General features: G+C 35.2%; 1 protein-coding gene across 6 annotated transcripts in view; it reads right to left on the bottom strand.

Moving 5' to 3' along the window:
* The window catches only part of PLS1 (plastin 1), a 51,703-nt gene that overhangs the window by 8,873 nt on the left and 15,003 nt on the right, over nt 1-27,827 (bottom strand). For 3 of the 6 annotated variants that reach the window (XM_026701567.2, XM_026701568.2, XM_087933287.1), the window contains 12 exons: nt 24,694-24,786; nt 19,412-19,575; nt 17,198-17,327; nt 16,824-16,956; nt 15,785-15,866; nt 13,881-14,046; nt 13,626-13,768; nt 12,329-12,424; nt 11,166-11,361; nt 6,126-6,204; nt 1,618-1,732; nt 451-584 (listed from right to left, as the gene is read on the bottom strand). In XM_026701567.2, coding sequence (XP_026557352.1) covers nt 451-584; nt 1,618-1,732; nt 6,126-6,204; nt 11,166-11,361; nt 12,329-12,424; nt 13,626-13,768; nt 13,881-14,046; nt 15,785-15,866; nt 16,824-16,956; nt 17,198-17,327; nt 19,412-19,575; nt 24,694-24,763 — 1,508 coding nt within the window. In that variant the 5' untranslated portion in view covers nt 24,764-24,786. Of the gene's footprint in view, nt 1-450; nt 585-1,617; nt 1,733-6,125; nt 6,205-11,165; nt 11,362-12,328; nt 12,425-13,625; nt 13,769-13,880; nt 14,047-15,784; nt 15,867-16,823; nt 16,957-17,197; nt 17,328-19,411; nt 19,576-24,693; nt 24,801-26,436; nt 26,542-27,827 lie in introns of all 6 variants that reach the window. The other 3 variants (XM_087933286.1, XM_087933289.1, XM_087933288.1) reach the window with 3 other exon arrangements.

Here is a 27,827-nt window from a genome sequence, read left to right as displayed (position 1 = left end):
ACAATGGAACCTACATGAGAGTTTTAACAGTACATACAGTATGTATGGCATTCTAGGTTGCAACAGTTTTTACAGGCTTATAAGTCCTTTATAACATGGCAGACCTACACAGCAGTATACAGCAGATTTTTAAAAATTCAAGTTATCTGGGTTTTAAACTGCTGGTTGAATAAGTTAAGAACTTTTATGGAAAAAGTTTGAACCAATTTTGTCTAACGGTTAAGGGCTTAAAAACCAGGAGACGAGAATTCCAGTCCTGCCTTATATATGAAAACCTTCTCGTGGACTTCAAGCCAGTCATGCTTTCTCAGCTCAATCTACCTCAGAAAAGGGTTTTTTTTTTGTGGGAAAAAAACTTTGAATTATTTATAAATATAATAAAGGCCAGATATAAACACATTCTACAATATTTAATACCATTGGATGTAGTGAGATGTAAGAAAGCCTCACCTTCTCATTAATTGCCAAACTAGTGCCAAAGTCAAAGTTGGGTTGCCTTCGTTGAGATCTTTTCCACCAATTCCAACCAATGAAAATCTGGCATTTGTCTTTCCCAGTTCTACTGCATAGTTACAATTTTCAATCTAAAATGATTTGATTATAGATATAAATCACAGTTATTATCTAGAGTTTTAAAAAGTATTTTGATCTGAAACTTTTGGAAGGAAAAAAAATACCTCATAGAATGCACACTTTTACTTTCTTTAATGTATTCAGTTAGAAAACTTTTTGAGCAAGGTATCATTTGGATTTGCCAAACGTATTATAGGAAGTCCCATAGTATTTAGTTTCTAATTAATTCTTTAGATTAAAATGCTGTATTTTGTTATGCAATTGTGCACTCACATTTGTTGTGTCCCAAAAATCCAAATGATTTAAGTTTATATTAGAGGCGTATTTTTGCTGTGGAATGCATAAAAATGTACTTTCCAGAGGTATTCTATTAAAAATATTAAATTTGGCATATGTTATTAAGATGTTCAAAACTGGCTATTAATATGTACGATTGGCAACTGCTCTTTAGCTTTCCTATAAGGTTTTTAAATGATTATGAAATAGTGGGAAAGTTGCTAGAGCTCTGGTTTGTCTGTAGCTTTTTAACATATATTTGTACTATGATATGCTAATGCAGTAAAGAAAGTTCTAGCATTGTATGTGAACAATATAATTGTTATTGATCAAAGAGTAATTTAAGTTTCTGCTCTTTTTAAATCTTTTTTATGGCTTTGTAGATTATATCCTGAGATCTTTCATCAGTCAGCCACCTGATGATATATCACTAAACATGTCTCTACTGTACGCTGCTGTTGCTGATATTGACATTATTAGTGGTGGTGGTAGTCTATTGCTTGTATGTCAATACTTGGACATTACCCAAATAGTAACATGGAAGTTACTTCAATGCTTAGTTTCAAAATTCTGTTACAAATTTCTACTTGGCTTTGTGAATCACAAACAGAACCATAAAAATGTAATATAAAAGTTAAATATAAAGATATATTAACTTACATGTATGCTACTATCTCTACAATGTTTCCTTGAAACTGAGATAGATGAATAGAAATTAGTGGTGATTATGAAGGCACCAGAGTTCCTAACTCAGAAATATTTACAAACCTTTTTCATGTTACCCCCAAGTGCAGGATATGGTGGTTTGTTGACATGACTCCATTCTACAGGTACACGAATCATTTCATAGAGTTGAAAGATTACTAAACCATCAGCAAGGTCACTGGCAAAGTGAGGGAGAAAAAAAGGTTATTCTAATTAAAAGCAAAACAATTATCCTTTAATTAATCAGAAAACAGATATTTTTACTGCTTCTATATTTTTTAAATTTCCCATTTAAATTATTTACTAAAATCATTCACAACTCACAATGCTTTTTTAAAGTATTATTATGATTGGTTGCAGTCAGCCAGATGTCTATACTGGATTTGACATTTTAATCTACCTATCAAGTCCTTCCCAGGAATATGAGATAAGTAGATATGGAAGTTTGATGGTGTTAGCAGTATCGTTGCATGATGTAAGCTGTTCCAAGTAAAGCTGCCTTTTGCAATTGACTGACAATAAATTTGTCAATGCTGATGGTGTTCAAGTGGTGCTCCAATTGTTTTTAGATTGTATTTAAGGAACCTGTTACTATGGTACTACCTTTCCTTTCTTTTACTACAGTTGTTCTATTTCTATGTCTTTGTATTTTGTTATTTTCTCCAGTTCTTTTTCTTCTAATCTGTTGTCTTCAAGTATTGCCATGTTCACTATTGAGACTTTGTCTTTCTTATCAACAACTAAGTCTGGGATGTTATGTGGCAGGTGTCTGTCGGTTTGAATTCTAAACTCTCAGAGCACTTTAAATTCTTCATTTTCAGTTTCTCTGTTTTATAGTCCCACCAGTTCTTGCTTGCAGGCAAATGATATTACTTGCAGTTCTTCCAATTATTATTATGTACACAACAATGTGATCTCAGAGCTGCCAGATCTTTAGCTGGTGTTGGCTTTCATACACAGTTCTTCCCAAGAACCTAAGATGTTATAATATATTGAGCATAGTATGGGTGCAGATCCAAGCAGTGTATACTTTGTAATTAATAGATTGAAATTTTGTCAATGAACAGATTTACTAAATGCCATTAAGATTTTTTGGTATAGCACGCAATGTGCCTATAACCAGTGAGACCACTATGGATGATTTATACCATAATCTTTCAACTTTGATTTTCAGATCTTGATACTTTGTGTAATCTGGTGTGCTAATTTATTAGTTTGTATTCAACAATCCCACAATATACTGTAACGATAACACATATTGTAATATTGTTATTTATCACATTTATACAGCAGCTCATCTCACACAGGGTGACTTTGGGTGACGTACTGTGAAACAAACAAATACACCTTATTTTAAAACCACTTAAACACCTAAATAATTAAGCATAAAGAACAAGATTCCAAGAAGGTTAAATTCAAAATGTTATACATGTTGCAACCAATGTGTGGGCTCCCTGTTGCCAAAAGATCACTTGTTAGCCTCACAGATTGACAGTACTCCCAGAGGGTGGCCCAGATAGGAAATACTAGATGAGTTTATTTTATTTTATTGTAGGGCTACATTAACAGATTCTTGCCAGACTAAAGTACAAATCTTCCCATGGTGTCTTTTCACCTAAAAAGTTGGGCGGATCCTTAATATATTTCACTTCCACTTTTATTTGATTATTCCCAAGGCTGTATCTGTTCTCATTTCCAAAGTCATTCCCTCATACAATTATGTGCCCAGCCCTGATGAAAAAATACATGTTTTGAGAGCTTTCCAGAAGGGCATATGGTTTGGGGCCAATCCCACCTTGGGTTGGATGATGTTCCAAAGGACAGGTAGATACCAGGCAGAAAAGGCACCTTCCTAGATCCCATCAGATGGAAACTCTTAGCTGATGGCATGCTCAACATGTGTTTCCTGTCAGATCAAAAGTCTGATGACTTCTCTTGACACTAGCGGAGATACCTCTCCAGATGTCCGTTTGGAGGAGGAGGAGGAGGAGGAATCAGTTCCAGGCATTCTTGGAAGGGAATTGATCAAGCAGCCATTGGGATTTGGCTGAACCACAGCTGCAGCAGAACAGCCCTGAGGCTTCAGCTGGGGAAAGCACACAGCTACAGCCAATTTGAAGAAAGAACTGCCTTCTGCACTTGATCAGAGAATACATATGGCAGAGAAAAGGCAGGAGCAACAAAGGTCAGCCCAATTACTCTTGAGGAGGCAGCCTTGCCTTTCTTGATGGATTGTACCAGAAGCTGACTATTTAGCAGATAGCAGACAGATGATGCTGATGCTGTGAACAATGTGTTCATTTCGTATCTGTGTGTTTCCTGGTCATTGTATTTTTGCCTTGCTTTAGATTGACACCTGCCTTCACTTTGATTTAATTTTGCCTGGTGGGTTTATCTTGTTTGGGAAACTTTCAAGTGCCTTGTGGACTCATTGGCCATTGATCTGTGGACTAACATCTGTCTGCTTTTGGCTGGATTCAATTGGGACCGATCTGGGGATTTTGTGAAGGGAATTGTTGGGGAATATTAATAAACCCACTAAACAAACCACTGTTATGTGTGAGTGAGCAGGATAGCACATAATGGGATAAACAAATATAACTGAGGAGAGGCAATACCTCAAATAACCCTTCCCAATGCCACATAGGGCTTTAAAGGTCAAAAACAGCATCTTGAATTGCATCTGTAAGTGAACTAATAATCAATGCAACTCATGGAGAAGATGTGTGTTGTATGTTCTTCTAAAGGCACACATAACAGAATAACCGAGTTGGTCTTCTAGTCCAATCCCCTGTTCAAGCAGGAAACCTATACCATTTTAGACAATGTTTCTTTTGTCTGAAATGGTAACTTTCTCATGCCACTGCATTTTGCACCAGCTGAAGCTTTTGAGTATTCTTCAAGGACAGCGTCATGTACAGCATATTAAAGTAGTTCATTTGGGAGATGAGCAGAACCTCATGGTCCCAGAACATGTACAACTGGTACACAACACAAAACTGTGCAAAGGCCCCCCTAGCCTGCATTACTCCTCGAGCAAAAGTCATGAAAACAGAAGGAACTCCAGATTGCACACTGGGTCTTTCTGGACTTATGCCACCCCAGATGGTAAAATACCAGATCTTGAAGACCCAAAACAATTTGGTTTTTTTGTTTCCCATTCAGTCTCACAGCCTCCAGGCACCAGAGCAAGACATCAACAGCACTGCTTAATTTGCCAGAGTCAGAGATGTATAATCATCTCATGGCAACAAATGATCTCACTCAGCAGTTTCCTGTAGATGTTAAAATAGGAATGGGGAGAGTTCTGAATTCTGCAAGGGTCATGGGTAGGACCTTTCACTGCCAATCAATAGCAACTAATGCTGGCCCATAGGATGGAAGAGGACCAGCCCAATGTTGTGTGACTCCCAATCCTTGGAGCTGATCCCGAAAGGTACTATGATTAAAAGTATCAAAAGATGTTGAGAGGGCAAGAAGAGCCAGGAAGGATGCACTACCTCCATCTGCTCCCATCAGAGATTATCCAAAAGCACAATCAATGCCATTTCTGTGCCCAGAAACATGTCCAGGCCTGGATCCTGACTGAACCTGCCGTGTGACCACTTTAACCATGAGCTTTCCTTAAACAGGGAGGTCTGATCTTGGTTGGAGGTTGTCCTGTATAATGTGATCCAGTGATGGCTTTTTTTAGGAAAGGGCAAATCAACACCTTAAGAAGTGAAGAAAAAAAACCCTTGTCTCAAGGATAAATTTATCCCAGCTAAAACTCATTCACATATCACTCATCCCACACACACCCCGCAGCAACCTTAGCTAATTATGGGTGTGCATGAGTCTCATAAGAAAGTGGTTAAGCTCACAGTCATAAGGATCCTTCCTACTTCGTCAGGCTCAACAGGTTTGAACTGTTTCATATTGGGTTATCACTGATACTTTTAGGGGGAATCCAATGGAATGCAATATAATCATAAGCAGGATTATTATATTATTATTATTACATTCAGAAAATTGTACAGTGTAAATTATACTTACATTGTGTAAGCCACCTCGAGTTGCCATGGGCAAATAGGCGGCAATATTAAATAAATAAATAAATAAATAAACAAATAAATAATACTTGTTCAAGAGGTGGATCAGAAAGAACATGCAATGTGTACTCTCAAATTGCTCCTAGAATTGACAGCTGTAAAAAAACCAACAACTTTGCACTCCAGCAACCAGTTCAACTCTCCAATCGCTTCTAGGGACATATCCAAATCATCGACATACATAAAAATAACACTGCCCAAACTGGCAACAGTTTTGAGCCAGATAGAACAACCTTGCCCTTGGATGCAGGTAGAAAATAAACATTAATTCAAAAAAGCTTAAATGATTCAGCACAGGTATATTAGGAAGAAAATGTGATTGAAGTTGGCATTACTGCATTACCACATATAATTTTATATCAAATCTTGAAACAAAGGGACAATCTAAAACACTTTAAGTGCATTGATATTTTGCGGCATACTTTAAGTGAGCAAGCTTTGCTCAGGGTAAAAACTACATAAGGATTTTATTTTTTTTACCTGTATAAGTGATTAATATAAGGAGTTACACCCAATGAATTCATCCAGTTTCTAAATGTTCTTTCTTCCTTACTTTCACCTACAGTAGAAAAATAATAATTTAATTATACTTTGATTTTTGGTCTGTTTTTTTAAAAAAACTATTGAATCGCAAATAGAAGGAATGGTATCACAAAGCAGGAAAGGGAGAATGCTATCATAAAATGGAAAGATATATAAATGGGTGAAGAATAAACAAATCTAAATTAAATCAAAGCTATAAAAAGGATACTTACTGTGCAAAATATTCAGAGCATAGCAATAGCAAAAACAGTATTTGTGTCCACAACAGTTAGTTCAGTTTCATGGTTATGTACAAGACCATCCATCAAATTATATGTTTGGGGTCTATATGACTCTAGATCTTTTGAGTCAAAGCCCATTTCAGCTACCTACAATACTAGCCAATAGGATTGGTCAAGGGCACAGTTCAGGAAAAAATCTATATTTTCTTTTGCAGCCTTCAGTTAAAATTATTTGACTTTTCTTTACAGTGCACCAGTTCTCATTAAGATCATGTAGTAATAATGGCATCTTATATATATATATATATATATATATATATATATATATATATATATATATATATATATATATATATATATATATATATGAGAAATGTTATCTAATTGCTTATTCACTATCCTTATTATATAAATTGGGACCATAATCCCTTTTGGGATTAATGATTAAGATTTGTTTCAAAAGGTATTTCAATCTCTAATTGAAATATATTTTGAGTACTTCAGAGTGAATTAACATGCTTCCAAGATAATTGATTATAGAAAGAAGGGTTGCTAAAGGGTATATTTGGCAAGCTCACAATAAAAATTAAAACTTCATGCTAAATAATGCAGAAAATAACATGCAAGCTGAAAAAATCAATTCTGACTGAAAGAACTGTGAAAGTAAAAAAATAAAGGTTATATTTAATATGCCACTCTAAAATCAAATTCTTAAACTTCTTAAACCATCACTATAACTCCTTTCATTCTTGTTCAGTGTTTAATAGGTACCTTCTTGAGAATATACATGTTTGCTTTCCTTGGAATAGGTATAAATAATAGATAAACAACACAAACTGGAACATGGTAATAACATGCCTTGTGACACTTTTCTTCTGTAATCACAATGTTGTGCAGCAATACGTAGAGATCAATTATGCTGATTATATTTTACTTTCTCAAAATAGAAAAATGCTGAATGTTTAATTTCAGTTATAAAAATAGGAGTAACTTCAACATTCATTTTGCAAGGAAAATAAACCAAGCCATCCTTAAGCATGGCTGCTATGCATGATAAGATATATTTCTCCATTAGGTTTTATATTCATGCAGCTCTCAGTATTGCTGATTAAAACACAATTTTGTCTATCTTTTACTCTTACTGTATGATTTCTAATATGATTTGAATATTTTCATAATAAAACTAAAATGGATTTTCAGGTAGTCCTCAAATTATAACTGTATGGCCAGTCATGTTTCCAAGTTAAGACAGCACTGAACCAATGATAGTTACAACCAGTCCTTGGAGTTCCAGCCATTCCACCAACCCCATTGTCACATGATGTCAACCTGGGTAATTGGCAACCAGTTCACATTTACAACTGCTTGCCAAGTGTCTTGCAATCATGTCATCATCATTTGCAATCTTTCCTGCTGGCTCCACCAGAAAGTCAAGTTACTGGGTTATGTCACCAACCCGCACATCCTCCCCCAGCCCAACTGTGTTTGTACTGGGCTGGCACCCTTCCAACTTGTTTGACACCTCTTGGGCACCCTTGCAGACCTGAACAGCACCTCTCATGCACTCCCCTCTTACACCCTCCCAGACCCGTGCCAGGCTTCTTGCACATGGTGCCTCCCATGAATCCCTTCACAACCTTGCTCTATCAGTCCTGACAACCTGTGCTCTGCTGGCCCTGCCACTCCCAGTTCATCATCCAGCCTGGCCATTCTTCTCAGCAGCAGCAGGAACAAAATGGTGAAGATCAGCTCAGGATGAGAAGGCCAGTAGATGAAGGGCAGCAGAGTTAGCAGAGTGCTGATGGCCAAAAAGTATAGAGATGGAGGGAGATAGGGAGCTGGGGGGAGTTCAAGAGGAGGCAGTCTTACCCTGAGGCTCAGGGCTGAGAGGTACCAACCTAGCAATGTTTTGGATTGGGATGGGTCCTTATTTAAGGACTGGGTAGGATTTGTTTAATGATGGCAATGGGTACTAAGAGGATCACTGTGGCTAAGCAATACAGTCACATGATATCACACTTTATAATTAAATTGCTTAGTGATGGAAATTCTAATCCAAATTCTGGTTGTTAACTGAGAACTACCTGTAAAAATATAAGAACAGCACGTAATCTCCAGTCTTATCACACAAAATAGGGTTTATCTAATGGAATGGAGCAAATTATATCGCTTAAATTTCTGCCAAGATACAGTAAGGACTGCAGATATATATATCAGCATAGCTATGGGGGAAAGTCCTTGTGTTCTTCAAGAATTATCTAGCAATTGTTTCAATAGGCTGTCCTAAGAGGAATATAGGATGCCATATTTTTCTGTCCTATCTTTGAAATGTTTGCATTCCAGTTCAGAGTGATAACACTACTAGCAACTTCTAACTTTATTATAACTGTTTGTGATAATTACTATATATCTTAAGGACTATGTTTAATTTTTTATGTTTGCCTTGCTTTTTCTCCATAATTTTCTTTTATAAGTCTGAGGCAGGAAACTGTCTTGTTTTTATTTTACTGGAAGCTGTTGGAAAGCTTCTAGCTGATACTTGCCTTGAACAAATAGTTGAATTTTGGGAAGAGAATTTTCACTTTTGACAACTTTATCTTTTCATTCACATGTGTGAGGTTTCATATCATGACTCCCAAGAACTCAATTATGAATTCAAGTAAAGTTAATCTGGCATTTTATATGACTAAAATCAATGTCTATTACTAATATTTTTCCACAGCTGTAATGGCATATTAAAAGAAAAACACTAATATGTAACAAAAGCAGGACAGTTACAAAGATGGCAGTCATAACAGTAATAGAATGAAAGGGAAAACAGATTTCAAAATATTTTACAAGCCAAAAGCCCCCAACAAAATACAGTACCTACAGTAGGAGGAGTCAAATCTGCATTTTATGAGGAAAGATTGGAAAGTTATTAAATGTAATATTATGAGCACTATCCTAATTTCACTATTTGGGTGGGCTTAACTCCTAAAAAAACAATTTAAGATCCAAAATCTAGATGTGATTTGAACTCCTTCCCATCCACAAATCCTATCTCCAGAAACGTGTTTCTTATTCAAAAAAGCAGAGGAACTTCAATTATACAGGTAGTCCTTACCTTATAACCATGATTGAGACCAAAATTTCCATTGCTAAGCAAGAGAATTATTAAGTGAGCTTTGGCCCATTTTACTACCTTTTAGCCATAGTTGTTAAGTGAAACACTGCAGTTAACTTAAAAATGATTGTTAAGTGAATCTCACCTCCCCATTTACTTTGCTTGTCAGTAGGTCACATGAGCTCCAAATACTGAAACTATCATAAATACATCTCAGTTGCCAAGCGTTCACATTTTTATCACATGATCATGGGCATGCTACTGTTGAGGTAATTCCTTGTTAGGAGAATGAGTGCATACAGGGAGACGTATAGAGAGAAGTGTTTGAATAATACACACACAGCACACAGATACACTGTACAGTCAGTGTAGGTTTTTACTTCCAGAAACTTTTAAGCAAAGTTCAAAACAAGCAGTCCAAAGTCATTCACAGGTAAGTCAGTCAGTCCAGGGATAATCCAATAACAAAGTCCAGTGTCATAAACAGTTCAGTATCAGACTTACATCAAATCCAAACATAGCAGTCAATCAGGAAGAATGGCAAAACTCTCCAACAGAAGGAAAAAGAGACTCACTGAAACACATTCTCTTCTGAGACTAAGACTAAACAACTCAGGTTTCTGGCTCCATCTTATGGCCGTTTGAGAAACCACACCCAATTACACTTTTAGGATTCTCTTAAAGAGACAGTATTAAAATGTCTATCCTGGTTTATATATTTCCAACCCAAATACCTGTTAGGTGATTTATATTCCTAATAGCTACAATTGTCAAAAGTGTAAAAAACAGTCATGCCATTTTTTTAGTGCCATTGTAACTTCAAATGGTCACTAAAAATGGTTGTAAGTTGAGGACTACCTGTATTGGGGAAATCTTTTCGATTCTTAACTGCCTTGTGCAATTAGGTTTATAGGCATCTGTGTTCCAATTTTACCCCATAGTTCTGAATTGAAACTAGCATATCTCCCCTTCCCCCCACCCCCCAAATCATGTAAAATTATATGGCTTTAGCATGGTTGGAGAAAATACTATGAACTAAACTTTCAGTGAAATAATAGAATTATTTCTGTTAGAGAAAAACAAGGGACTTGATGTTAGAGAAACTTCCCATAGACAAGATGGAGTTGGTAGTGATTCAGAAGGTGAATTCCAGCATTTGGGAAAAATGCCTGCTCTGAAAAGTGTACATTTTCCATTAAGGATCAGATTTACATTCAGGGAATCCCTTTTAAATCCAGCATTAAATCCTGGACCATTAATAAAATCAAGAGATGATTTTATCAACTTTGGTTGATAAATCATGTCCATAAGTGAAGAAGAAAATCTTTATGGGATGTTTTTGAAGACAGTCTAGAAACTCAGCTGGCTAGAATTTGGCAGCACTTCACTCTACGATTTAAAAAGGAGCTCAAATCATAGTCAAATCTTTTAATCTGGTTTAGCATTTGTTTTAACTAAACTGTTGCTGTTTTAATTGTATTGCTCTAAGATGCCCTAAGCCATTAAAGGAGAGGCAACATGCAAGTACACTATTAAATAAACAAGCAAACAATACCCCCATTAGATTATTTAAATTAAGAAATAATAAACAACCAAATACAAATAGGTCTTTCTCTAATATCTCAATTAGTATATATTGAAGTTACTTACCTTCTAATAAACTGAAATCATAAGAATTGTTTTTAGGCTTCTCCAGGGCAGGGTATGTATTAAAGAGGTTTGCAACAAAGGCTATATTAAGTTTAGGGTTGCCTGTAACCACATCTGTAGGTGTCACAAACTGTTTGCAACCCAATTTATCTGCTTGTTGAAGCATATATTCAGCCCTCCTCAAATCATTTGGTTCCTGGGGAAAATGAATTGCAAATTTAAAATAAAATATATGTATCCATTTTTGCATTAGACATAAAATTCTAGATACAGAAGCAAACCAGAAATTGTTTGGAAAGAAAATCCTGTTTTTGCATGATTCCTGATTGCATTTAAATGCATTTAGAATCTGTGCTTTGGACCAGTTATAGCAATCTATCATACTTTTCCCTCAGAAGATCTAAAGGAAACAATTGGCAAAATAACATTCTCAGGAGTTTCTTAATCTTTAAGAACAGACTCTAATAGGCAAACACAATACGGTAGTCAAAAACACATTATTATGAAAAAAGAAAAGCAGCCTATATAATGGGGAAAGGGTAACATACTTTGCTGTTATATTCCAAGCAGAGTTTTACTGAGAATACTAACACGTATATGTTTTGTTTTCCTTTATTTTCTCATTTTCTACTTGTTAAGTGACTGAGGTTTTATAAATGTTTCAAAACAGGTGCATCTAAAGTTATGGAAGCACACTCAAAGCATAATGTTTGATTAATTTAAGCAGTCATGTCTTTCTCAGATTTAAGTCATTTGACTGTTTTGGAGATTTTTCAGTCTCACAGTTTGAAAACAGATAAAATCAGATCTGAATAATCAGTATAATCTAAGACTATCTAATGATAAAAAAAAGTCATAACTATCATATAAACTTGACACAAAAATAAACTGAAATAAATCTTCAACTTTATATTTGAAGCATATTCTAGCTCAAATCTCAAAGTATCCCCCATTAAGACTCATTATTTGGTCAGATTATATAAAACAATCTATTCTTTTTTAAAAAAAAACATTGACGTAAAAGTATCATATCGTTAATTATCCATTCATTCATACTGGTTAATTATCTATTCAACAAATCTGTTAGATACGTTTAGTAGAAATGCTATAACTCTCCAACCTAGCCAGTGTTTATAATCTGAAAGGCTTAATGAAACACTTACATTAAACCCTGAAAAATCGATGGCAATGGCTGTTTCTCCATTGTTGCCTTGTTTGGGTGCAATTTGATTCAAAAGATGATAATAAGCTTTTGAGTCCTGAAATGATCAATGCAAATTTTAAACAAAAATAATCATGTACACTTATCCAATGCTGAAATGAGAATGACTGGAATTGTTATACTAATATGCCTGTTTTCATACTCTGTATAGGTTCTGCAGTTAGTGGATTTTCATATTTCTTGGAGATATCCCCTTTGAAAAAAACACAAAGTATAGGACTATACTGGGGATGTATCTACAGATTAATAGCAATAAAAAGGTGCCTGGATAAATAGTGCTAAAAAAATACAGGAGTTTATCTTGATGGAGAGTAACATCAAGTGTTACAGACTCACAATAGAGGCTTTGCAGAACCAGGAGTCCTCAGCTTATAGTCAGTTTATAGATGAACTGAATCTAATTGTTTTCCTCTGGATCCAAAGTTCTAAACAATTCCAGTTGCAGCTGTTCCACTTGTCTGGATACGAGTTTTGGGGAATTGTGCTACATACAAGTTTAATAATATAATAAAAAAAGTAAGGAAATTTGTTTTTGTTATTTATTTTATGTTTTAAGAATTAATTTGCTTCCATAGTTTTTGATTCTAGAAATGATATTTTTCTTATTCTTCTATAAGTTTTATGGCATTTTGAGACCATGGACTTTCTTATCTATCAGTCAAGTGTTATATACTCCATTCCAATAGCACTACAGCTAGCCTCCTTCTAAAGACTGAATCACTTCCAAAGCCCTTTATTAGCATAACTTTATTTATGTAAGAAATAAGTTGGCGATGTATGGCAATAGTATGTTAGGTTCAAAAAGTATTTCAGTCGTATCAGTGGTGGGCTGCCGGTGGTTCGGACCAGTTCTAGCGAACCAGTAGTTCTGACCATCAGCTGGCCCCACCCACCCGCGCCACCTATCCTGTCCTATATTTCTGTCTTTCTCAGCTCACCTGATTTGTGCAGAACAGTGGATTTCCACATCTCAGCTGTTCTACTTACCAGAGCTGTCCTAGAAGGTAAGCTGTTGAGGTTAAAATTGGTGTTTTTTGAGTGCTGCACATGCACGCAAAACACACATTAGGCATGTACACTTGCCGAACTGGTTGTTAAACCAGTTGCAGCCCACCACTGAACAGTATACTTTTTATTAAAATGCAACAGAATAATTTATGAAAACGTTGATTAGTTCTATTTTTAAAATTCAGATTGTAAAAATTGCTTTATTTACTACAAGTTTAAGTAAGATATACCTTAATGTCTTGACCAAAGTTGCTTATTTTCTTCCACCCAGCGTTATTCAAATGGTAGTTAACCCACCGTAGCAGAAGTTCTTCTGGGGACAATTTCATTAATTGCTCCAATCCTTCCTCATCACTTAGTAAACCAATAAGAGCTGGAAAAGATTTTCAATAAATATTATTCTGGAACTTCAAAAGAAAAACAAATAAAAGAATATGCTTAAGCTAAAGAATTCATTATTCCCAATGAATGTTTAAAATTCTCACCTTCATTTCTGGAAATCTCTATATCAGAAAAAAGCCCAACTTTAATAATTTGCCATAATAATCCTAACACCAAATGTGGCTTTCCATCTATTAGATCTTGTGATCCAATGTTAACTACTGTACAGCCAATAGCTGATGCAGAATTTAGTGCTAGATCTAGATTTTCCTAAAAGCAAAGCCAAAAAAAATGTGTTAGAAGGAAACAGATGTAGAATGAACAGAGTAAGAAAGTATTTCATAAATCAGCTGACATTTGAACTGTTTTCAGCATATTTGGAACACTGAAAGTCAGCATTTAATAAATTATTCTATAAGTATTTTCTTTTGAAAGAGCTGATAGAGCATAGGCCCTTTTTAATACAGCCATTAATTTATGTTTATTCTTTTAGTAACTTAACAATATAAATGTTACCATCATAACTCAAAATATGCCTGTGCTACGATTTTCTAAAAATTGCTTTATAAGCGTGATATCTAAATAGAATACTATAAGAAAAATGGAGATCTGAAAACTAAATAATCAGAGATGGATACACATGAACACACACAGGTTTTGAATGGAAAAAAGGACTATGCCAAAACAAAAAGACGTTGGGGGAAAATGTAAAATTGAAGGTACTTAATGGGCATAACAAAACTGGTACTAGAACAACTTGAAATGGCATGTTCTACAAACATGTGTTACAAATATATTAGTATGTGCAAAATTACATGCTAGAAATGAAAATTTGAGTTGCTAGCTTTGCAAAAAAAAAATCCAGAAAACTTCCTGGAAACTGTTTTATTCAAAGGCTCACATATGTTTATGGATTTACTTCAGCAATACAGTATATATAGAAAGTTTAAATAACTAGAAATGTTACAATTTATTGCCTTGTTTTTATATGCATTTTTCCATGTATAACTAGAAGCAAAAACAACCCCCCAAATATAAAAATAAAATATGAGAAATATAAGAAAACTGAAACAAAGATAAAGAAAATACAAAAAAATATTGAAATAAAAATATATGTTCAATACTCATATATAATTGAAATCCAGGTCTCAAACAACAAATTAAACTTTGGCTTACCAAAGTGATATTGATCACACTTTATGCATTAAAAAGCTATTTTCTATGCTGAGAGTATTTTCTATTAAGGATCATTTTCCCCCCACTGGAGTAAAACCATCCAGAGTTGCCTCAGATGGTGCGATGGGAGGACATATAAATTTTAAAATAAAATAAAATAATAAACAATCTTCTTAGCTACACCCCATGAATGATAAATCTTGTTTCGTAAGGTTCAGAATCTGGAGAATATTATACAAAAATGTCTTCAATCTATATCAAATCCAAAAGATGAAATCTGGGTCACTTCAAAAATATGGAAATTGGAATCTACCTATTTTGGGGCTGCCCAATAAACCTGAAAGAGAATCCTTTGTTGAATTAATTGCATTTTGAGATTATATAACACTAATGTGACATTTTTAAAATTCTAACACATTGGCATGTTTTTCTATATTTGTCTTGATACAACTTTTCAGTTGTAGATTTAAATTAATTCAGAAACTTCAAAAAAAAATTCTAATAATTTTAATAATTTAGAATTTCAGATTTTGATCATACATCATGCTCAAATTGTAAAATTAAAATACATTTTAATTAGATATATTGCAACTCAGAAGTTTTAAGCAAACCAAATTCTTTTAAATCTTTTAAAATACTAGTATCAATCCCATTACTGGCAAGAAATTTTCAAGTTTGTATTATCTTGTAATGTAATTTTACATGAGAGCTATGATCAAATTTCAATGTCCTTCCCAAACATCATCCATATATGTCTTACAGCTTACAATTTGTCTTGTATCATCTTCATAATTGCCATTCAGCTAATCAATTTTGGCTATTGTTTACTTACTGATCTAGTGAATGCAGTAAGCTTCTTCTTATTAATTGCTCTTTCATCAATCGTATCTGGCTGAGATAAATTAATCATTTTGCTTGAAAATAAAGAAAAATAATTGTTAGCTTAATGTGAAAGAAATTCACTGTAAAGTTATTTAAAAGATTGGCAGATTAAAGTTCTCCATAAATGCGAACATTAAATAGCAAAACATTTACTAGACTTACAAAATAAGGAAACTTATGGAATTAGTATTTTGTTTCTAGAAGTGGAATAACATCAGTACCATACATAGCTGTAATTTATTTAGTTTTTTCATATAGTAATATTCAACTGTTATTAACTGAAGAATCTGCACTTAGTCACCCACAGACAGAAGAAGAGACATAAGCAATGTATATGCATGTAACATACATTTTCTCCCTGCTAGGATGAAAAATGTCAGAACTGTCTTTGATTTAGCATGGAGAATGAAGACAATAGCTCTTAGACAATAGCACCATGCTAGAAACAGTTAGCTTAACTCCAATTTTCAAATGCGTATACTTGGATAATTTCTGGGATCAGTAGAGATTAGTATTAAAACTTTCCATATACAACCAAGGCTACTGTTAAAAATAGCAATTCATTCTTATTCAGGGTGGATATGAATGATAGGGGAGGTAAAGGAGAATGGACATTTCCTTTGTAAAACTCCTCAATGAGACTGCTAATAGCAGTGCAGAAGCAGTAATTGTGTAGCATACCATGACTGGAGGATTTGCCTAATAACAGCAATTGGACATGAAAGAACTGCCTTCATAAGTCAGGACAGTCACATGATATTGCACTTTATGACTGTGCTGCTTAGCTGCAGAGTTCCCAATGCCAATTCATAAGTGAGGACTATCTATATATGATTTAATTTTTATTGATTTCAATGAAAGAGTTCAAAATTTGCTGAATTTTCCAACTAAAATAAATAGCACTTATGGTATCAAAATTAAGCGATGGTAATGCCTTAACTCATCAGCCAGTATTTTGGTAAACATTTTTTTAAAAAAACTGAACATACCAAAGAAGGATACCATCAGCAAGTGAATTAAAAAGGCTATCATCTGATGGATTCATAGGGAGACAATATTTGCAGTCAGGGTCATCTTTAAGAGCTTTATTTATCCAGTTAACAAACGCGACCTTGTCTTCTTCTGGAAAATAAAAGAAAAATATATTTTAAGAGCAGTCTAGCAATACATATGCCACAGATTCAACCTTGCTCTGTTAGCACACTGTAAAAGAAACACTAATAGGGAATACTGTTATGTATCTTTTATTTCAAGCAGGCCATCCTGTAATTATAATAACGATATCCATAAATTCCTGCATAAATTTTAATCCTAAAATTACATTCACTAAAACATTCCCTTGAACTTTACAATTTTTTTTTACCTGAGTAAGAATGCTGAGTTCCCTCACTGGAAATGGATGATGTTCCTCCAATTGCAGTAATACCCAGTTTTTTGTTTATGGATTTTCGAAATGATTTGCTAATATCTTTACTTTTCAGTTCCTGAATAACCTGGAAAAAAACAACATGCATAAAATGAAATTTAATGTGGAGAAAAGCAAGGTTTTGCACCTAGGCAGGAAAAATTAAGCAAAAATGAGAGGGACCTTGGAGTCCTACTGGATGATCATTTATGAGCCAGCAGTGTATGGCAGCAGCTAAATAAGCCAATACAACCCTTGTGTTATATAAACAGAGGCAAAGAGTCAAAATCACATGAAGTATTTATAAATCCTTAGTAAGACTACACCTGGAATACTGCATCCAGTTTTGATCACCATATTACAAAAAAGATATTGAGACTTTGGAAAAAGTGCATAGAAGACCCACTGAGATAATTAAAGGCCTGAAGATGAAAACATGAAGATTGGTTTCAGGAATTGGGTATGGATAGTCTAGAAAAAAGGACTAGGGGTGACATGTGATGCCATGTTTTTACAGGACTTCAAAAGCACAATAAAAGTGACAATCTGTCTTTTGTCACTTGTATATGCTTTCCATGTTGCTGTTAATCAATCAAGTATTTTCATAGGTGTAATGAGTAGTGAATGCAAACATTTATTGCATTATTCTCAGAACTCACATCTGCTGCTACTTATCACCTAGAACAGGTTCTTTAAAATTGTGGCATTTTCTGATGTTATGGTGCATGCATAATGCTTAAAACATAATTCTCCAAAACATGGACTGTCCTAGCAAATCCAGGATGTCTAATAATCAAATATAAGTGGAAATAGGAAGTACAGCCTGAATGATCCAAGGCCCAGAGAAAATATATTAGTACCTTGGTCACATGTTTTTAGGCAGTCAAAAGTCAGGCCATTCTAAACATGGGGGGAGGGGGGGGAAGGTGTACTTAATCCATTCTTGACAATTCACTTATTCATGTTAAAGATAAACTTCATCAGAAATGTGTAAAAGACTTCAGCTACTTCAGAAAAATAGCCTCATGCACTTCATGTTTTAAATGCAATTTTAAAAAAACGAATGATGTATTGTATACATTGAGTTCCTTTCAAGAACAGTAGAACTAGAGCAACAAGATGCAAAATTGTCTCAGGTAATTATGATTAGTTTTAATCTTGTAGAATTATAGAAGACATTACTATAATAATTTATTTAGGTAAAAGAAAAATGTTTTGTCCAAAAACATTTAGAAGAGTTTCATTTCAGAAACTAAACGAAGGAAAAATGTTTAAGGTAGGTGACGCTGGAATACAGTGGCTTCTTTATCTTGGGTCACACAGTGGAGGGCAGCCAAAAGGCAAGGATGTTTTGAAATTGCACCCAGAGGTGCCTATCACTATTCTATCACTTTCCTGGGCAAAATTATAGAGGATTGGATCATTGTTGCACTAAATTTAACAGCCATCATTTCACAGCCTGTAATTGATGTACAGACTATTTATAATTCCTGTAGTAAATGACATGAAGATCCATGTGCTACCCTGAAATCAACAACTGCAAGGACAAGAGCACATTTTGTAAGGTATAGCTACTAAAAAGGTCTTACCCATTTTCAAAACTGCTTTTTTTAAACTATTATTTTGAGAGCTATTGTTCAAAAGCTGTCATTATACTGCTAAAGTTGGCTGACTAATAAATTTAAATAAATAATGTGAAAGTTACAAAACAGGATATCATATATTTGAGCTTGGTGGTGCTGTGATTAGAAGGCAGTATTGCAGGCTAACTGTGCCCACTGCCAGGACCGGCTCAAGGTTGATTCAGCCTTCCATCCTTCTGAGGTTGGTTAAATGAAGTCCCAGATTGTTGGCAGCAATATATTAACATTGTAAACCACTCAGAGAGTGCTGTAAAGCACTCTGGAGTGGTATACAAGTTTACATCCTATTGCTATATCATATAACCATTCCTCAACTAACATGACAGACTCATCAGTTCTTGATTGTGTAAGGTACATTTTAGGAATATTGTACACTATTGAGCAATGTGATGTACAGAACAAAGCCATAATTTGTAGCATGAATATATATATTTAATAGTAACATTTTGTTTCATACTGTATATAATTAATTAATTCTAATCCAGTTATATTCAGATAAACATATAGCCTAAGATATTAGTTTACTTACCGATACAAATTCTTCAAAATTTATTTTGCCATCCTTGTTACTATCTGTCACTGCTATAATTTTTTCCACAATTTCACGAACTTTATAGCCAGGTAATGGAAGACTTGCTTCTTTGAAAAGATCTTGAAGTTCATAATCACTGACATATCCACTATTGTCAATGTCTATAAATTGCAAAACAAAATTGCTTTCTTACTATTGATATTTCAATTGCTGTTTTAAAATAATACATTTTTATTGTTTTGTTATTACCTTCTTGAATTTAGGCTATCTTTAGTAACAGATAATATGTTTGCTGAAGTATTATCATTTCAAACATTAACTGAGAACATATTTATATTTTAGTGGTCTTCTGTGGGCTGTGTGTGTGTGGTTATTGTTATATAAGACTTTCTCATCACATCTTATGCTTATTCATTCTGTTTTCTTTTGCTTTCAGCATATTTGAAGTAACCTAAAGTTGATAGATAATTGTATTTCTTGCTAATGGTATCTCACTTTGTACCTTTGTTTTTCTGATTTATTCCTTATTTCTGAGATGAAGTTGTTTTAACTTTCTTTGTTAACACCCTTTAGTAAGATCCTTTGTGACCTATTTAATGACACTGGATCTTCAGGTGTCTCCTAGTTTTCTTTCTCGTTAATATGTTCTGATATTGCACTGTTCTTTTCAAGGTGTTTCAATCAATTATAGTATCTTTAAGATTTATCTTCATATTATCTTTTTATCATTTCCATTAGCTTACTGTATTAACATTGGCCATTTTAAAAACCATTATTTAAGCTGATATTTTTTCAAGTGCTTGTTAAATCAAAAACTCTAACAAAGTAGCCACTGCATCCAAGTTTACCTTTATTTAGTATCTTTAGAAAGAGACAAATTTAAGGTAATAAATTGGCCTACTGCCCACCACAATTTTGTCTTTGGAAAGAGAAAAGCATCATCATAGGTAAAAAAATTATCAGACATTTTATGTTTGACAAAATTAGTCTTTCAATTCATATCTTGATATATCATTATAAATACTTCATGATTTTTCAAAGCTTCAATTATCTGCTTTAAAAAAGTTACATATCTCTAATGACTGATTTGGCAGTCTTTATCAGACCTCAAGGAACCTAGCACTTCTATTGGTTTGCCATTTCAACATGCCATTTCAAATAACACATGTGTTATTTTCAGTCCAATGGATCTCTCTGTAGGTAAATTCATTTCTGGTATATAATGTATTGCCTGTTCCTCTGAAATAAAGTTTACCTATCAATCCAACGCTCTACCGGTGGGATTCATCTTACTATGTTATATAATCTTTTTATATTACACTTGCCTTTATGGCAAGCTCTAGCGCATCTTGCCTGTTTAACCCATATTTTGTGTATTGGTGTAGAAATATTCTATGCAGTATAATTGATAGGATTCCTTATGTTCAATTTATTTTCCTTTATATCTGTCTCATGTTTATTTTTGCCAAACTGATTTTTATAAGATTTTACCTTGCTTCTGTATTCAATCTATTATATGCCAATTCATTACTCACTAGTCATCTTACAAGTCTTTATCAATGTAAAACCTCCCATCTTCATAATCTTCTTCTGAAGCCAGAGATGAGACAATAGATAATTAGTTGAATTTCCCAAAACCCATAGTATCATGGAACAAACACAGAATGAAGCCAGTGGTGAGATTCAAATTTTTTTACTACTGGTTCTGTGGGCGTGGCTTGGTGGGTGTGGTGTGGCTTAGTGAACATGGCAGGGGAAGGATACTGTAAAATCTCCATTCCCTCCCCACTCCTGGGGGAAGGTTACTGCAAAATCCCATTTCCTCCCCACCCCACTAACTTCCTTTCCAGTTCTGTTCTCCTGTACAGGGCAACAAAAGAAGACCCAGCTGATCAGCTGGGACTCAGCAACCAGAGAATAGATGGGGGCGGGGCCAGTCAGAGGTGGTATTTGCAAGTTCTCCAAATTATTCAAAATTTCTGCTACCGGTTCTCCAGAACTGGTCAGAACATGCTGAATACCACCTCTGAGTGAAGCATAAATCTCAGCGCTATCACCCCTACCCAGCACAGTGATTTAGAGTCTTTATTCCAACTTTTGAGCTCTTGCTGGGGTGGTTTTCTCCGCTGACTGAACAGTTCCGCACCAAAAATAGCAGCTGGCACCATTTTGTTAAGCAGCTGTTAATTGCAATTGCCCTCAGCAAACTTAAAACTCTTGTCATGTACCTGGTGGAGACTGACTCAGAGGAAGAAGAGAAACAGCCAACAGGGAATGGGGGTGTGGCTCCAGAGGTGGTGGAGGAGGCTGGGAAAGGGCAGAGGCCGGCTGAGCAATCAGAGGAGGATCCAGGCCCATCCCCTATCCATCCTGGGTCACACAGGGAGGAGAGGATCAGGGAAAAGTGAGGTCTACTCAGTAGGAGATTACCATGATCCTCCTCATGGCTTGCAGCTGGGAGCTATGTATATAAGTTTGTAATTGCATAGTCAAAATTGCTGGAGTCAAAGTTTAGTGTTTACTTTGAAGAGGTTTATCTTTGCTGGCATTCTTCCCATGGACTCTCCACGGTTATCTTCCTGGAATGTATGGTTAATTATCTTGGCTTGCTTCGGAACTCTTGTCAATGCAGTTTGTTTTGGTTTTCTTTTTGCCTCATTATTTACTTTTGTGACTTTAAACTGTGCCTAATAAAACAGTGAAGTTAAGTTGAAGGCATTACCGGACTTTAATGTATGTTTTGGGTTTTGGGTTGTTTTGAGAGACTACGGGTCATCACAACTATTTTAAGAGGCATTCAGTGCTTAGCCTAAGTAAATAGGCTGGTGTAAGGAGTTAAAACCCTAACAGGGCTGATCCAGCACAGCCTTACAGGGGTTTCAGTAATGAACCACAACAATTAAAGGATTGCTGAAACAATTAGTTAGCAAACCCTCACATTCAAATTGAGTCAGAACAGCAGCTAGCACCCAGGCCTGTGACCACCTGTGCACTAAAGCTGTTGCAGGCCCAGTGTCATACAGTTCAAGGTATAATTTGAATTAGCTTCAATTTGTTTTAATTGGCAATAATAATAATAATAATAATAATAATAATAATAATAATAATAATAATAATAATATATTTTAAAAGGGGGGTTTAAATCATTTACATTTGAGGAATCCCTGCCCATTCCTGGAGCAGACCCCTGGGCCTGCCAACTGCTTCTTATTATAAGCCTCACTCCATAACAGCTCCTGTATCCAGGGGGTGGAATGGCAAGTGGCAGTTCTATCAGCTCCTCAAGCTCCAGAGTGGCAGCCAGGAGGGCCATGACCAGAGCCCAGAGCAAAACAACAGGTTCAAGGAAGCCTTCTGCTGCTGCTGAGAAGACACTAAGAAGTGCCAAAGGGCACTAGAAAAACACATGCAAAAGTGTCTTCAGGAGGCCGAGAAGAATAAACAAGCAACATCTCCTCCAAGAGATGTCCCTGCCCAAAGCTCCCTGCCAGCTCCTCCTCTGGATCTGTCAATGCAAGCAGGCACAGCACCATCAATGCAAATCGGCACAACACCGTCTTGCCAAACCAAGCAAACACTTCAACTGCAATACCTGCACCACAAAGGGCTCCTGAGGCTACATTTACCCCTACAGCAACTGGGCTTTGCTCAGAGGAATCTCTTCCACAAGAAATTCCTGCACAGATGAGAGCTTGGATGGGGCTAGCTATTACACAATATTTTTTATTTTATTTATTTATTTTTATTTGTCAATTGCTTACAAGATAATAGGTATAAGTAAAAACATAGTTATGAATACATATAAGAAAAATATATAAAAGAAACAATAGGACAGGGATGGAGTATTCATTGACAAGTAGGACATTGCAATGTATGATTTTATATACTATACTTAGATTGGACTGAAGGCGGCGTAGTTCTAGGTTTTCTAGGTCTAGAATTTCAAGTCTGGTGGCATAAGGTATTCTGCAACAAGTAGAGGAGTGGAGAACTCTTCTTGTGAAATATTTCTGGACTTTCACCCGATAGGCTCGCCAACAGCACGGATTTTCAATAAACTGGGCCAAGAATCATTTAACACCTTCGACTCACTTCCCGCACTTGGGAGACATCATTGATACAGTGGCTGGGAAAGTATCCCTATCACCAGACAGGCAGAGTAGCATTAGACAATTGTCAAAAGAGGCTAGAACTCTCAAACGAGTACCGCAACCCAATTATCCAAACTATTAGGAAAAATGATCTCATGCATTTCTATTGTTCCCTGGGCTTGGCTCCACAACAGAACCCTTCTATGGTTTCTGCTCCTGTATCAATGGTCAGGAAGGAGCAATGCCAGGTCAAAGGTCACCATTCCATCAAAGGTCCTCATATCGCTTTACTGTGGACCACAGCAAACATCAACAAGGGCTGTCTTTTCAAGGACCCTCACAGACTATCACAACAGATGCAAGTCTATTGAGATGGGGTGGGGGCACTGTCAGTCCCTTACAGCTCAGGGTCATTGATCCATGATGGAAGAGCCCTGCAGCATAAACTGGCTGGAATTGAGGGTAATCCATTTGGCCCTCTGCAAGTTTTTCCGCTGATCCAGGGACAACATGTCTTCATCCTGACCAACAATGTTACCACAAAGGCCACATAAACAGACAGGGGGACACGCATTCAAGATCACTAATAAGAGAGACAGAGAGACTGTGCCGCTGGGCAGGGAGGAACTTAATCTCCATCAAAGCGGAACACATCTCAGGACTGTCCAACATCCAGGCAGACTGGTTGAGCAGGGCCACTGTCAACCATTCCGAGTGGCACCTGCACCTGAGATTGTTTCAGGAGAAGTCACTTCTTTTCGGCCAACCAATCATAGACTTTTTCACCTTACCCCTCAACGCACAGCTCCTGAGGTTCTTTTCAAGATTTCCAACACAAGGAGCAGTATGCTCATGACATGACAGTGAATACTGGGGATTAGCAGGGTTTATGTGATTATAGCAAACTTATGGTAGTATAGCATTTCATGTGGCTAGGATATTGTGGGACTTGGTCCACACTTTCAGTTGCCAAGGTTGAGAAACACTGTATTATGGGAACTCACGTATGAAATATTATTAATATCATTATTGTACATAGAATCAATTATTAAATGATCATGGCAGATATCTTGATACTATCTTTGAAAGAGGGTTATAAAATAAAAATTAGTAGATATGATCAATTTTTAATCTTCTTATATCCTCAACGAGGGTCAACTAAATCTTGGAAAACTTCAGCAAACTTACCTATTTTATTAAATGCTCCTTTTAGTTCTTCCAGTTCCTCTCGAGAAATTGTTGTTACGTTATTTTCCATCTTGATTGCCAGTTTTTTTATATCTGTAAATAATCAACTATATTTACAAAGTACAATAAGGAAAAATATATTATTCAATTCATTGAAATATTTTTTGTGATCCATCAGAATTTCTGAGCATTTCTTTTTTCTAGTTTCACATCATGCAAAAGTTTCACATTTTGGATTTTTTACTTTTTACCAGACAAATGCAGTTATATCAATAACAATTGGGCTTATTAAATTATGCTGACAGAAGATTCTGCTTCCACCTGCATCAAAAGGAAAATCTTCAGTGGTATCAATGCAGGTTTATAATGACTAGAAATTATGGGATTGCAGCCAGTGGTAGGATTAAAAATTTTTTACTGGTTCTGTGGGCATGGCTTGGTGGGTGTGGCGTGGCGTGGCTTGGGGAAGGATACTGCAAAATCCTCATTCCCTCTCCACTCCTGCGGGAAGATTACTGCAAAATCCCATTCCCTCCCCACCCCACTAACCTGCTCTCCAGCTCCATTCTCCTGTGCAGGGCAACAAAAGAAGACCCAGACAACCAGCCGGGACTTTGGAGGCAGAGAATAGATGGGGGCGGGGCCAGTCAGAGGTGGCATTTGCCGGTTCTCCGAACTGTTCAAAATTTCTGCTGCCAGTTCTCCAGAACTGGTCAGAACCTACTGAATACTACTTTTGATTGCAGCCCAACATTTGTGGACTGATACCCATTGCAGGAAGCTAAACGGAGTAACATGATGTACTGTATTTTGTGCATCCCAACAATACTGAGTAACTGAGAATATTATTAAAAATTTTGGTGAGAAAAAAATAAAAAAGTACAGATGATCAACAAGCCTAAGGACAAATAGAAGACATATGTTGCTGCTTGAATTTTTATCTGTGATTTTTAAAATTTGTATTGCTTGTCTCTTGCTCTTATATGCTATCTATATATTTGCATGTATGGTACTTTTAGCGAGAGTTTTAAAAGCTGTGTTTTTATACAAGCTGCTATTAAAATCATATGAATTACAAGTGGAATGTATATTTTTTAAACATATTACAAATGCTAATACTGTTTAAATAATGTGAACAGCAACTCATGTCTTGATCACTATATAATTGGATTAATGTAATACATTCTATATGGGCTGCCCCAGAGATAACCTGATCACTGCAGAAAGACACAAAAGTAAGATTTCTGGTGGGAAAACCCCACCACTAAGAATAATATCTATATTATGCATTGGAGCTTCCAGCTGAAATTCAAAGTACTTGTTGTTGCCTTTGAAACCCTGCAGAATGCAAGAGGAGGTTTTATACAGACCTTGGTAGAATTGAGAACGATATAAAACAGGACATTATCTTATATAATAAATATAAATTGCTAGATGTATTGTCTATGAGAATGCCAATTGTTTCCACTCATTCTTTATATATACATACATACATACATACATACATTCAAACAAACAAACAGACAAAAGATTTTTCCCATCTGTTTCAGAGCAAAACCAAGAAATCTCACTTTTAAAGTTTGCTTCTGCAGAATGTACTTTGATAACACTTTATAATTTATCATCAAGATAATTTCATTTATTTTTTCACTGATTTGATCTTAACAACCCATACTATATTGTAAGTGTCAAAGGGTCACAATACAATAAAGATTCAATAATAAAACAATAAATTGGACTTATGCAATTACATTTGTCCCTGTTCTTTGAATTAAAATTGTCTCTGGTTACAAACTGCATGTTATGCGTGCCATGAGTATGTTTGGAAGAGGGACAATATTAGTATATCTAATGAGCCAAGAACAGAAATTACATCAAATGGCAAATAATAATAATAAAACATTAAATACATTATAACATATAATTTTCAATTTAACTATTTAGCTGTCACACTTATTTTCATAATAATATCACCTGCTATAAATGAACACATTTTAATACAATTAACAGTGATTTGAAAGTATTGTATAGTACTGTAACTCAATGTAGTAATTTCAGAAGGCTTAATGTATATAAAAAAGTTGCAAATGTTTGCATTCCACCACTAATAATAGATCCCACTTATATATATATTCATCTGTTCTTTGCTATTTTTAAATTCTCATGATTTGAATACTAGTAACATGGTGGCTGGATTCATGTATATTATCTGGTCATAATTTTGTTTACTCATGGTTAAATAGGCCAGCCTAATATACAAACCATAAAATATACTTTAAGATGACACAATCTCTATGATTTTGCTATATCCAGACCACAGGCATTTATACTGAAATTATAATATAAAAATCAAACAAAATTACTATTCCTCAATTGCTTGCTTTGCCAGCATATATTACAATTTACAATATTTAATATAATTTTTATTTAAGCTATTATATTTTAAGCTAACCATGTGTATTCTAAACTTTCTCCATATCCAAACCACTGTGTCAGAATGATCTTCTCACTACTATAGCTTGACAGTTAAAGAAGCAGAGCATGGCAATGTTCCCTTCACTTTGACTCTGGTCGTTTCACCCTTAATATCAGTCAGTAAACAGCTTATTTCTGTCATAAACAATCATTATTCCAAAACTTTAAAAGTGCAGCCTATGAAATATTAATTGCATTTATGTAACACTTCTTTTTTGGAAGGTCAGAGTACATTTTTCTAATCCCTTTTTTTCTGCTTAATCCTCTTAAATATCTTCTTAAAAATCAAATAGTTAATTAGTTGAAATCTTCTAGTGGACCTCCCAACAGATTTCAAGATGTTCTCCTCTAATGGGATCCACTTCCACAAAGGAGGTGAGGTAGATCTATACAAGAGAGAAAGCTTTTTTTTGGTTGTGGTGATTCCCATTTATGGATTTCCTTCTAAGAGAAGCTCAAATGGCACCCTATTAACATTTGGGTATGTGGTGAAAACCTTACTATTTCCCAGGCTTTTTAGTTGGCTTTTAATTAGTTTTTAATTTGTATTAATGCATTATTTTATAATTTGTATTAATTAATGCATTTATTTGTATTGGTTTAGATTTTGAATGACTATTACCTGCTACCTTCTGTACATTATGCTTTCATTTTGCATT

The sequence above is a fragment of the Pseudonaja textilis genome, chromosome 4, assembly GCF_049901715.1.
Source record: "Pseudonaja textilis isolate UNSWEBS1 chromosome 4, rPseTex1.2, whole genome shotgun sequence".
NCBI lineage: Eukaryota > Metazoa > Chordata > Lepidosauria > Squamata > Elapidae > Pseudonaja > Pseudonaja textilis.
Note: the sequence above shows the minus strand (reverse complement) of the source record. Positions and strands in the feature narration are given on the sequence as shown.